This window comes from Stegostoma tigrinum, chromosome 18 (assembly GCF_030684315.1).
Source record: "Stegostoma tigrinum isolate sSteTig4 chromosome 18, sSteTig4.hap1, whole genome shotgun sequence".
NCBI lineage: Eukaryota > Metazoa > Chordata > Chondrichthyes > Orectolobiformes > Stegostomatidae > Stegostoma > Stegostoma tigrinum.
This window is the reverse complement of record NC_081371.1, coordinates 44,201,852-44,215,383: the sequence shown is the minus strand read 5'-3', so window position 1 is coordinate 44,215,383 and position 13,532 is coordinate 44,201,852. Positions and strand designations below refer to the sequence as shown.

Genomic DNA, 13,532 nt, shown 5'->3' with positions numbered 1-13,532 from the left:
TCTCCCTGATACATTTACTGTTGAGGATTCTGACAAGGAGATACTGTCTGTGCATTTAATTGAGAGGTCGTACCTTTCATTCTTGTGTTTGGTAGCGTTGGAAGTTTTTTTTTTCAAACAACGATTCATCATCAAACCAAGGATTTGGGCGGCCTCTTAAAGCTGGGAAGAACCAGCGAAAGGAGAAGGAGCGAGATAACTGTCGAGCACATTATTAATATATGATGCATGTGTTAAGAGTCAGAAAACCCTCTCTGCAATGAAATATTTGGCTACCAATAGGAAGGGCAGTTTATTATTTTAGTCTAATGGCAACTTGCATTTAATTACACTCTGTACAAAGAAAAATATAGTTTCATTTTTACTTTAATCCCATTTCATGAAAATAATATCAGATTAGATGCATCAACGGTCGGATATTTCAACGCATCCTTCTCAAAACGGTTGTGTAAAACCCCCCTTTTTATCAACTGGCTCTCAACATTGCGATGGGAACAAGAGGCTGAAATGTAAATCAATAACCTTACAGCTGGAGTTCATTGCCTTTGGTGAGGCGCAAGGAAGTTTTCCGAAGTTCGCCCTAGATATCAAACTGTGCAACCAGAGCCTGAAGGAGCCCAGAGTGCAGGTTAGTGAGTAAGCGATGCTCCTCCCATCAGCTCGGCAGTGTATTTAAAGACCCCTGAACCGCCTCAGACCATCACCCAGGCTGATTCGCAGTCGGAGCGAAGAACACACTCCTACCTTTCCAGTCCTCTAAAGCCTTGGCCCTAAAAACGTTGCCAAGATGATGATTGGAAATAAATACTGGGCAAAGCGAGGAATGTCGCTGGATTCAGGCTTGCCGAGGCAACACCGTGTAAGCGACCAGGTGGGTTCACAGTTGGGCTTTGTCCTGGTCTTGACAGAATTGATGGTAGGGGATAATAGATTCCGGATTAAAAGTGAGAAATTTAGAACAGAAGACAGAGGAGGCCATTTAACATAGACTTGACTTTCAGGGTGAAATCCACAACCAGGATTGACGACTGAGGCAGAAATGATATCAGTGAACGTGAAATGGGATGGGGGTTAAAGGGGACTGAAGGCAATTGAGCACAGAGCTGGTCAGTGCGAATTGCTGATGGCGAGTTAACACCAAGTTGGACTTGTTGAACCACTTAAGTCATTTGTATGTTGTAAGGTTCCTGTAATGAATTGAACACCAAGCATTTAATTATAACTACCTTTCATAACTGATTACTTAATTATATTCACATGGGAGTTCAGAAAGTCCCCTGATTTAGAACATATTGTTGCTATTAGTTGGTTTCGGTTTCTTAGCTTTTTCTTATTTAACAATCCTTAAAACTCTTCTATTATAGCAATAGTCTAATAAACCATTTCAAGATAAATGTCAAAGAACAGGTTTTTCAATTGTTCCAGAGATGCAGGCACCGCTAACATTTATTAAACACCCCTTGTTGTCCTTGACAAGATTTATATTAAGTTCCATTAAAAGGCACCTAATTTACACTTTGTTAAACTGGTAGCAGTAGATCTAGGTTTTATATACTATTTGCTGAAATTAGGAAATATTTTGTATTTAGGATTTGCACGAGCTCGTTGAATCATAGAATTTCTGTGAATTGACTCGTCCTATGAACCAGAATCTCACACATTTAGAATGCTATCTGTAAATGGTTTTACTGATGGAGAAATTCAAATAAACAATGAGAAAAGTGTATACTTAGGAAAGTTGATGTATTCTGGAACACAATGAAGCTTATTGAAGATTAAAACCTTTGAGTGAATATAGTAGCTCGAGCTCAAATACGGATTGAGTACTTGCTTGAAGTTAACAAACGCTTGAAGGTAAATTCCCTAGCACAGCTTGACAATAGAAATGCTGAGGCTGAGGGAAGTCAGAAGTTCAGGGAGGATAACAGTGAGAAAAGGAAAGTCGCATTTGTTTTAACTAATCACAAGTTTTAAATGGGTCAGTAATGCTCCATTATACATGTTACAGCTGATAAGACTTTCATAGCTTACTTCTTGTCACATTGAAAACTATTGCATTGGCACATAAATAAAGCACATGTACTTACTTAGATAACAAGGTGTAGAGCTGGATGAACACAGCAGGCCAAGCAGCATCAGAGAAGCAGGAAGGCTGACGTTTTGGGCCTAGATGAAACGTCAGCTTTCCTGCTCCTCTGATGTTGCTTGGCCTGCTGTGTTCATCCAGCTCTACGCCTTGTTATCTCAGATTCTCCAATATCTGCAGTTCCTACTATCTCTGAAACATATATTTACATTTTTTTAAATGTTGTTGTGAAGACTAAATTCTTGGGCCAAACCTGTTTAATGTTCTATTTGAAGATCGAGTTTTTTGGGTCTGAATAATAGTGATATCAAGTTGAAGACATTATATTTGGCACACAGTAAAAAAACTTGCCTGTGAATTCCACAAATAAATGTATCTTATGAGATAGTGGCCACATGTTTTTAATGTGAAATTTCACATACTTCCGATATTTCCTTTCCTTTTTTATTATTCTCAGATTTGGCATCCCTCCAAAGCCAGCATGTGTTCCCCTGAGAAGGTGGTGGTTGGGCACCTGAATAACTTGCTAGGCTACTTAACAGAGCAGTTGAGTCAACCATGTTTATGTGGGACTGGAGTCACATGTATACCAGACTGGGTAAGGAAAGCAGCTTTCTTTCCCTAAAGGACATTAGTGAATCAATTGGGATTTTATTTCAGTTTGATAGCTTCACAGTCAGCTCACCTGATGATAACATTAGATATCCAGATTTTTTTAAAAAATAGAACTTACGTTTGCAACAAGTTCTTGTTGGATTATTGACTAAACACTATCTATTACTCTGGATGTGAGTTTGCTCGCTGAGCTGGAGCAAACTCAGATCCAGAACCTCAACCTGAGCTACAAATTTCTCAAAACTTGCTACTTTGTGCAGTTCCGGAATTGATATAAGATTTGAAGAAAGTTTTTGTTACCAATAACCTAATATTGAATAAAATTATTAAATAATAATTAACTATGGCATTCAATTTGGAGTTCAGACTATAGCAGGTAAAAATGTTTACCTCTTGTTAAATTTTAATCTGATATCTGGGAGTTGCAGACAGAATGGGCAATAGCACTTACCCAGAAATTTAAAGGTGGACAATGCTTTGTGATTATATATGATGTGGAGGTGCCAGTGTTGGACTGGGGTGGAATAAGTCAAAGTCACAAGACACCAAGTTATAGTCCTGATGAAGGGACAGCACTCTAAAAGCTTGTGATTCCAAATAAACCTGTTGGACCATAACCTGGTGTTGTGTGACTTCGGACTTTGTGATTATATAGTTATTCAGATCGAAGTCTCAGTTATGGCTTTTGTCACTGCAGTGAATGCCACTTACCTGAGTAAATTTTATAACTTATGCAACACAAATTTTAATTAAAAATAATGTTCATCAGTTACAGTAGACATCAATACTCAGGATTCTTTCAACTCATTGTGGTGTCCAGAATTAATTTGCTCTTTGTAATGATAAAATCATACAATACTAGTATTTTGAAGTTTGAGTTGCTAGCAGAGTATGAAGCCAGTAATATGTGTTTGTTGCGGTTTTCATGCTGATAAATATTTTACAACTGTTGTTATTTAGCTAATTTGTCAAAATATTTGTAGATTTGTATACATTTTAAGCATTTTTTCAAAATTAAGAACATTTTCATTAGCCAGCTTTTGACTTCCTTATTTCAATCTTTTGTAATTATTTTGCTTGATATTTTCTCTGTGCTTATATTGTGAAAATATTGCAACAAAATCCCAGTTTTATATTCGATATGGACATAAAAAGCAACATGTATTGATTTCACAACATAAATTAACCAGTTTAATTCACTGACTTCAGGTCGGGTGCCCGATCATAAACAGCTTGAGGCAAATTAGCTCATATTTATTTGGCTGTGAATTTAGTTTCCCATTACTGTATATAAGTAAATTTGCAGTACAGCAGTTAGGTCATTTTATATGTATAATATCATAATTACCTCAGCTGAACTGACTGAAGGTACCTATTGTGGCTTTTCCCAGCACAATGCTGGTTTGTCATCGTTTAATATTAAGCATGTCATTTGGGATTTGGCTTCATAGGCAGGTGTCCATTCTGCAGTTAACTCTTTCCATGTTTCTGGGTTGGGGATTGATACTGATGCATACTGGCTTTCCTGCACCAACTGCTGAATTCCTCTATGGCTAGTAAGTCCTATAATGGGGCTCAAACCTTGGGCCTTTTCGCACAGTGGCAGCAGAAATACCAGCTGTGCCACTTAAGCTTCTGAAAAAGATTTGCGCTGAATCCCCTGCCCAGAACAAAATAATTGCATCATAACCTCAAAGCCAGCATAACTGAGCTCAAGACTGAGGGTAGATATGTTTATCTTTGTTGAGATACTCAGTTTGCTATAAACTGGAATACATTCATTGAACATCAGGATGAAAAGAATCAACTGATCAGCATTATAAGGAGCCTTAAAGCCACCTACTCTGTGAATAACAAGGTGTAGAGCTGGATGGACACAGCAGGCCAAATAGCATCAGAGGAGTAGGAAGGCTGACATTTTGGACCTAGACCACCTTCAGAAAAATACGCATTATTTTAATAATAAATTAAACATTGCACAACAATATAATATAGTATTCCTTAATTGAACGCAAATTCATTATTTTATACAATGCAGAAAAATTCAATTTGGTTAACTTTTTTTTCCCTAGCAGAAGCTGCAATGGTATACTGGGTGTGCAGCCTTCTACAATATAATAATTGTTAGCAATAAAAGCCTTACACAATTTAGAGAAAGATGACAAATTAAAGCAATTATGATTAAACACTGCACAATATAGCTCAGGTTGGGGAATGACTGAATAATCAGTCAGAATAATCACGGTGCCTCAGTGGTCAGTACTGCTACCTCACAGCACTAGGGACCCGGGTTCAATTCCAGCCTCGGGTGACTGTCTGTGTAGAGTTTGCACATTCTCCCTGTGTCTGCATGGGTTTCCTCCGGGTGCTCTGGTTTTGTCCCACAGTCCAAAGATGTGCAAGCTAAGAGGATTGCTCATAATATTCAGGGATGTGGAGATTAGATGGGTTATAGGGGAATGTGTTGGTGAGGACATGTTGGGCCGATGGGCCTGTTTCCACACTGTAGGGATACTATGATATGATAAGTGATAGCAGATATATGATTTTTCTCGTTTTGGCCTTTGCAGTCAGCAGAATAACTGACAGAGCCTGGGCAATGATACTTTACAATGGATGTAATATTAGTGATGAATTGATCAACCATTACAGCGATGATAACTTTAATTAAAAAGAGAAATTTACATTCACATAAACATTTTAGGAAGTCATTGTATACACGTTTTATGGGGTCAGTTTGGTCTATCAGTGAAGAAAACATTGTATTTGTCTGATCAACAAAGCAAATGCACTTCACAACAAACACTATTCAAACTGACCTCATAAAACATGTGACTTCCGAAAATATTTAGATGAATGCACATTTTTCTTTATAATTAATGTTACTAACTAAATACTTCTTACATTAGTAATCATTTATTTTACTAGGTGTCCTTAAGCATACATTTCTGGATACTGTATAGGGATACAAAGAAATGATGATGGAAAACTTGGAAATGATTTTGCGACACGGTAAAGATATTTCTTGAGAGATTTTACAAAAGGGAAAAATGCAGATGATTTACTCACAGCTTTACAGTGTTTGATAAAGTATCATGTGAATTGTGCTTGCTTGAAGAAGTGATCTCTGATTGTGTTTGACAGTCAGCAAAGTTTCTGTATATTCTTGTCCCTACGTTTGCGATAATAGAAAACAACAGGAAAAAGTGAAGTCATTAAAACACAATAAATCATTTGAAACTAACCTGATGGGAAAGGAAATGTAGATGAAATAAAATAGGCGACATCCATGAGCTTACAGTTGTACCCCAATCAAAAGCAAAGCCACAAGTAGAGACTTGATAGAAGTCTATAAATTATGAGATGCTGTTGATGGTCAGAATCTTTTTCCCAGAGTTTAAATGTCTAATATTAGGGTGCATGCATTTAAGGTGAGAGGAGGAAAGTTCAAAGGAGATGTGAGGGGTAAGGGTTTTGCAGAGTGCTAGGAGTCTGGAGCACAGAATGATGTTGGAGGCAAATATCATAGGGGTGTTTAAGGTACTTTTGGATAAACACATGAATATGCAAGGAATGGGGGCACATGGACTGAGGGCAGGCAGAAGGGATTAGTTTAATTTGGCATCATGTTTGGTGCAACATTGTGGGCTGTACTGTTCTTTGTTCTATGTAGGGGCAGAAAAGTAAAAGATTACCAGAACTGTGGATGTCCTTTGTTGAAATTGCAAAGTGCTATACATTTCAGGGGAAAAGAAACTTGCAATTATTACGCCAGATAGTCAAGGGAGAAAACAAGAAATACATTCCTGGTTAAACACAACAGAGGGTTTAAACACCTGGATTTTCAGTCTGTCCATTATGAAATGTGAAACTAATTTCCAGATCTATGCAGGACAGTTTCTGACAAGCCTTTGGAGCCTCAGTAGTTGAAAAGTTAATGATTACTTTTCAGGACTTGTCACGATAGAAACAAACTAAATTCCTCTATCAAGCAGGACATAATTATACCTGACCAGCTCTGGGGTTTCCTGCTGAAGGAGGTAAAAGGTGGAGGAAAAATAAATCTGTAATATGCAATGGTTTGCTGCATAATTCAAATTGATGATAGAATATCATGTTAAACCAGTACAGGTGATTTCAGGACCACAATTTCAGTTCTGGCTTTTGATATGCTGCTGAAACAATATGGATTATCTCACAGCATAATAAACCCAAGCTACCCAGAAAGTAATGCCTGGGGGTGGGTGGAGCAATACCCAAAACTAAGAATGATCAGAAACTTGGGAAGTTACAAATTGAGATTTTTAAAATGCATCACCCTTACTAACCAATAGTCTTTCTCTTGCGGCCCCCAATATCATGTGCATTAACCTTCAGCCAATTCAATCCACTAAAAGCCAAGTAATGTCTCAGAGCTGGATTGTAGAAACAAGGTATGAAGACTGCCTTTGAGATCAACCCAGCATTTCACTGAATATCAACTGAGTTAGGAGAAAGGATAGGCTATTCGGCCCCTTGAACATGCTCTGCAATTCTCTAAGACCACGGCTGATCCACATTTCTACCTAGCCCCAATTAATGTTTACCTCCTTGCTTATCATGAATCTATCCACCTCTGCCTTATAACTACTTAAAGACTCTGCTTCCACTGCCTTTTGCTGAAGAGATTCATTTCCTTGAAACTTAGAAATATCTGTCTTAGATGGATGATCCCTTGCTCGAGGTTCTTCTGTCAAAGCCCATTGAATCTGCCGATGCTTTGTCAATGATTGTTCTTACATCAGATAAGATCAGAACTGGGACTGAAGAATGCACAGGCATCAGTTCTATTACAATTCCTCTGATAGTGACAGTCCCAAACCGCAATCATCAAGACCTGGGAAACATCCAGTCTTGTGCTGTTAAGTGGCAAATATCATTCGCATCGCACAAGAGCCAAGTAATGACCATTTCCAGTAAGAGGAAGCCCAAACATCTCCCCTTCAGATTCAACAAATTATCATCACTTCATGGTGTAAAATCCAAGCACAGCCCTCTCATTTTCACTGTTGAACATAGTTATTACTGCTTAAAAAACATTCTTCTGATCTGATAACCAATTTTTAAAGGAAAACTGTGTTTGAAACATTTCTTACAGGTACATAAAGGATGGTTCAATAAATACGATGAGAAGAAAGTTAGCAAAGAAAATGGCAAGAATGAAACTACCAGGACAACAATTCTGTTTGCCTTGAAAAATGAAGTTGGTGGGCTTGTGAAAGCACTTCAAATATTTCAGGTAAGATTTATATTGTTCAGAGAAACAACTGAAGATATCACGTTTACCTACTGAAAATTAATTGCATTCACCTTTTCATTTTTGCTAACATGCTCATAACAATAAATTCCTATGCCCACATTTGCAATGGAAACTGTTTAAGTGAAAATGTCTTGCTTAAAATTCCACCATCCTGTCTGTGATAGTAATGTAGTACTGTAACTTTGCCCTTTAGCTCCATTCCCTGTTACTTTTGAGAAACCCAAATTTGAAAGCAAAATTCTTCTGGAAATCTTAAATAAAATCAGAAATTGCTGAGAATAATCAACAGGTTTGGTGGCATTTGTAGCATTTAAAGGTTCAAGTCAATGATCTTTCTTCAGAGAACACCCCATCTCTGTAACCCATATTTGCCAACATTTGCTAGTTAACCCTAAACTTAAATCATTGAGTGTTTGTTCAAAATGAAGACAGTATGACTGAACCTAGTCTAATTCTGCCTCAACTCTAACACCATTTTTGCTTAACACACGCTTCATTTTGAGTCTCCCTGTGCAAGTTCCAAAATTTTGAATTAATTTGTTTTATCAGGACAAACACATCAACCTAGTTCATATAGAGTCCAGGAAATCAAAGAGGAGAGCTTCAGAAGTTGAGATATTTGTGGATTGCAGCAGCACAAAAGAAGATTTTAATGAACTGATTCAGTTACTAAGAGTCAACACAAACATTATTTCGCTGAATCCACTGGCCAGCAACTGGACAGAGGAAGAAGGTATGAGTCACAATCCACACCTTGTTCTGTAATGGGCATGGTGGTAAGAAATGAATCCTTACACTCTGGGACCCAAAGCACAGTCAGTGGCTGTGGCATGTATGTCAACAAGACAACCAGAAATTGCTGTAGAAACTCAGCAGGGCTGGCAGGACCTTGGAAGAAGCGATGCTGGACTCAAAACATTAACTCTCTTTCCTCTCCATAGGAGCTGTCAGATCAGCTGTGTTCCTCCAGCAATTTCTGTTTTAGTTTCAAATCTTCAGCATCTGCAGTTCTCTGTTTCAGTTCAGATCGATAACGAGAAGTTGTTGCATATTGACCATTTCTATTAGATTTGAGGGCGCTAAGCAAAATTGCTCTGGGATACTTTACACTTGTCATTGAATGAACAGGTGGAAAAGAATTATGCTTCCGAACTTTCCTTACATAACAGGGATGAAATTGCACGAATTTCATGTTGGAAGTTATAGAACAGAAAGATAAATTTATTTTGAAATTCATAGTGGGTGTCGAAAGAAAAATACCACTGTGCCTTTAGTATAGTGGCTGGTTTACTGTAGTCTTGTGACCTCTGCTGTAGCTTTGTGTGCAATCTGTGACAGCTTTTGAACACACATTACTTGGAGCATGGTATTCCTGAGGAGCAGTTGAATAACTGGATTTTCAGAGCTGCACAAGAGCCAGATTCTATGGAAAAGACATCAAGGAATGTCCAGGTGAACATGTGTAGATTTTCAGAGCTGGAAGACACCTAATGACCTAAAGAGAGAGAGAAACTAACGTCAGTCAGTAATGTTGCACGTTTAATTGAGTAAAAATGGCTACAGACTTTCTACTCCATGCTGGTGTGGAAATGAAAGGAGATGTGAAACAGAATTGGATTTATTTTTTATTCTCAATGGAAAAATTACAAAATAGCTACAGAATTAATTTTTTAACGAAGTATAAAAGTTGCAAATCTGCCATTAGTGCTAGGGTTTAAAAAAAACTATTACACGCCAAACTGCAGCCTAGATGTCAATGACAGCAGAAATGTCAGACTGCAGAAATTTTGAAAGCTTTGAAAATACACTTTGAACTCCACGTTAATGTTACATAATAAGTGTTTGTTCAACATCAGCACAAGGGGAAAGAGAGACTATTGATCAGTAAGTGACTTGTTATCACCACATCCCAGGAGAGGTTCCACAATTCATTACAATTCCAGATGGGATCCCTCAAACTGTTAAAGTCCAGGGTAAGAAGGGACAAACTGGCTGCCCTTCTTTATTCATCCCCTCCTTTTGGGGGTTACAACAAGATTAACTTACAAATGATCCCTTCCCTTGTGGATATGTTTCTCCCAGATCCAAAATAAATTGTTTTCTAAAGAACTGAAAGTAATCACAAACTAAATTAGTCCCACTTGTCCTGTTCCTGGCCCATTTTGTCATAGAGTTGCACAGCATTGAACAGACCCTTCAGTCCAACTCGCTCAGATATCCTAAATAAATCTGGTCTCATTTGCCAGCATTTGGCCCACTTCATTCTAAACCTATTCATATACCAACCCAGATGCTGTTTAAATGTTGTAATTGTACCAGCCTCTATCATTTCCTGTAGCAGTTCATTCAATACACGCACCATCCTCAGCTTGAAAATGTTTCCCCTTAGGCCCCTTTCAAAATCCTTCCCCTCCCACCTTATACCTATGCCCTCTGGGGGGAACCTTGTCTATTCACCCTATCCCTGCCCCTCGTGATTTTATAAACCTCTATAAGGTCACCCCTCAGCCTCTGACGATCCAGGGAAAATAACCCCAGCCTATTCAGCCTCTCCCAATAGCTCAAACATTCCAACCTTGGCAACACCCTTTATAAATCTTTTCTGAACCCTTTCAAGTTTCACAACATCCTTCCTATAGCAGGGAGACCAGAATTGCATGCAGTATTCCAAAAGTGGCCTAACCAATGTCCTGTACAGCCACAACATGACCTTCTAGTACTCATTGCACTGTCGCATAAAGGCAAACATATCAAACACCTTCTTCACTATCCTGTCTACCTTTGACTCCACTCTCAAGGAACTATGAGCCTGCACTCCAAGGTCTCTTTCTTCAGCAACACTCCCCAGATCCTTATGATTTAAGTGTTTAAGTCCTGCCATGATTTGACTTTCCAAAATGCAGCACCTCATATTTATCTAAATTAAACTCCAACTGCCACTCCTCAGCCCACTGGCCCATGTGATCAAGATCCAGTTGAACTCTAAGGTAACCTTCTTCTCTGTTCTCTACACACCCAATTTTGGTGTCATCTACAAACTTACTAGCCACACCTCGTATTTATGTAAATGACGAAAAGCAGTGGACTCAGCACTGATCCTTGTGGCTCATTGCTGGTTACAGACCTCCAGTCTGAAAAGTATTCCTCCAATGTCACTCTCTGTCTTCAACCTTCAAGCCAGTTGTGTATCCAAATAGCTAGCTCTCTCTGTATTTCCTGTGACCTAACCTTGCTATCCAGTCTACCATGAGGAACCTTACTGAAGTCCAAATAGATCACATCCATCACTTTGTTCTCCTCCATTTAAAAAACTCAATCAAATTAGTCAGACACAAATCCCCTCAAACATTGCAGCATAATAGCACTCAAAAATACTTGGGAAAACTGAGAGTGTGCATAGATTCAAAGGATCTCAATTAAGGTTTGAAGTAACCCCCATGCTAATTATTGAAGTACCTTACTATAACTTGATAAGGCAACGTCTATTCTTACCCCTGATATGAAGGGTGATTATTGACCATGAAGCTGGATGAAATGTAGCTTTCTAATTACATTCTGAACACCATTTGGGAGGTACAGATGATTGCTCATGCTGTTTGACATTTCCACTGCTCGAGAAGCGTATCAATACAGACAGCATGAGATGGTCAGCTATCTTCTCAAATCAGAAGCTGTTGTTCTGGTCTATGGGTGTGGAAACATGATGGAAGAAGGCATCACAGAACATGATTAGCATCTTATGTGGCTGCTGGAGACAGCTCACCAGATGAACATGAAACTGAACAAGAAGATGCAATTGAAGATCCTGAAGTCAAGCATATACGATCCCTGGAAGGACTTTACCTGGATCCAGGTAATGTGAGAGCTGCAGCAAGTAATGGTGTGAAAGCAGTGCAGTGATCTGTTGATTTGAGAACTGCTTATCAAAATACTTGCTTAATTTGTCATCAGTGTGAACCTCTCTTCAATTGCATTTCCAAGAAGGTGCAGTGAAATTGGACAGAGAATAAGTAGTAGGCTTCAGTGACACCAAACAAGTAATGATGACATACTAGTGCTGTACTACAGTGCCAAGGGAAGTGGCACCTTTACAGTGAGATGTCAGTGAGACGAGCGGTGGAGCAATTCTTGTTCATCAAGGACTACCTGTTGCATTTGCTCCTAGGGCTTTTTCACACAAACTACACATGTTAGACCCAGATATATAAAGAGTGCTTTGTGGTGCCCTTGCTTGTGCACATTTTAGTCAGTATCTGTTTGGGAGTTAAAAAGTAGCAGTGGAGCCTGATCATAAGCTACTTGAAAGGTCTTCTTCAAACTGCATCTTTCTGCTTCCAAAACGTCTGGAAAGCATGTTACTTGATTATGTGGAGATATCATTTGGACATGATTGAGAGTAGGATGTCATCAACAGTGCTATCAAGTAGCACTTAGTCAGCAATAACCTCCTCAGTGATGCCAGTTTGGGCACTTCCACGACTGCTCAGTTCCTGATCTCATTACAGCCTTGGTTCAAACAAGGACAAAACAGTTGAATTCCAGAGGTGAGGTGACTTGACATGAAGGCCACGTTAGTTGAATGAAGCAAGAAGCAGCCTTAGCAAAGTTACAGTCAATGGCAATCAAGGGGAAAACACTCTGATTGGAGTCATTCCTGATAAAAAGGAAGATGGTTGTGGCTATTGCTGTCAGTTATTTGGCCCCAAACATCTTCAACTACTTCTTCATCAATGGCTTTCCCTCCAATTGGAGGTTAGAAGTGGGGATGTTTGCTGATTTTTGTTTTCATAATGCCCAGTCTATCCAAGACTCCTCAGATGCAGAAGCAGCCCATGTCCAAATGCAGCAATATCCACATTTGGGCAGACAAGTGGTAAGTGCCACACAAGTGCCAGACTATTACCAAGAGAGAATCTAACCTTGTAGATATGTTCCTTTTTTTTGACAGATACTCTATCTTGCATTAATGGCGTCACCACTCAGCTATCTTGACTCTTGTGGTCTAATGTGTGACTTATCAGCTGTGATGACTATTACTATTATTACTGACTCATTCCCATGAGGATTAATTTTATCTCTTGTGTGAATTCCAGTTTCCACCACACATGAAAGCTTAAAATTTTAATTTAGATACATGTGAGGGAAGTCAAATCATGGCAGGACTTTTACACCTAAATCATAAGGATCTGTGAAGTGTTGCTGAACAAAGAGACTTTGGAATGCAGGTTCATAGTTCATTGAAACTGGAGTCACAGGTAGACAGGACTGTGAAGAAGGTGTTTGATGTGCTTGCCTCTGTTGGTCAGTGCACTGAGTATGGGAGTTGGCAGGTCATGCTGCAACTGTACAGAACATTGGTTAGGCCACTTTTGGAATACTGTGTGCAATTCTGGTCTCCCTGCTATGGGAAAGATGTTATGAAATTTGAAACTAATTTGGAACAATTAGTTCCAAATTGTTGATACAGTTATCCTGGTTAAAATTGGAGTTCCTCTATTTTGCAGGCCACTCCTGTTTTGTGCAGCTCACCTA

The 13,532-nt window shown here is 38.9% G+C and overlaps 1 protein-coding gene across 2 annotated transcripts in view; it reads left to right on the top strand.

Annotated features, from left to right (window-relative positions):
• The first annotated feature begins 718 nt into the window (after positions 1-718).
• Positions 719-13,532, top strand: part of LOC125460816 (tryptophan 5-hydroxylase 2-like) — a 43,080-nt gene continuing 30,266 nt past the window's right edge. For both annotated transcript variants that reach the window (XM_048548821.2, XM_048548820.2), the window contains exons 1-3: positions 719-871; positions 7,839-7,979; positions 8,550-8,733. In XM_048548821.2, the coding sequence (XP_048404778.1) occupies positions 788-871; positions 7,839-7,979; positions 8,550-8,733 (409 nt within the window). In that variant the 5' untranslated portion in view covers positions 719-787. The remainder of the gene's footprint in view (positions 872-7,838; positions 7,980-8,549; positions 8,734-13,532) is intronic.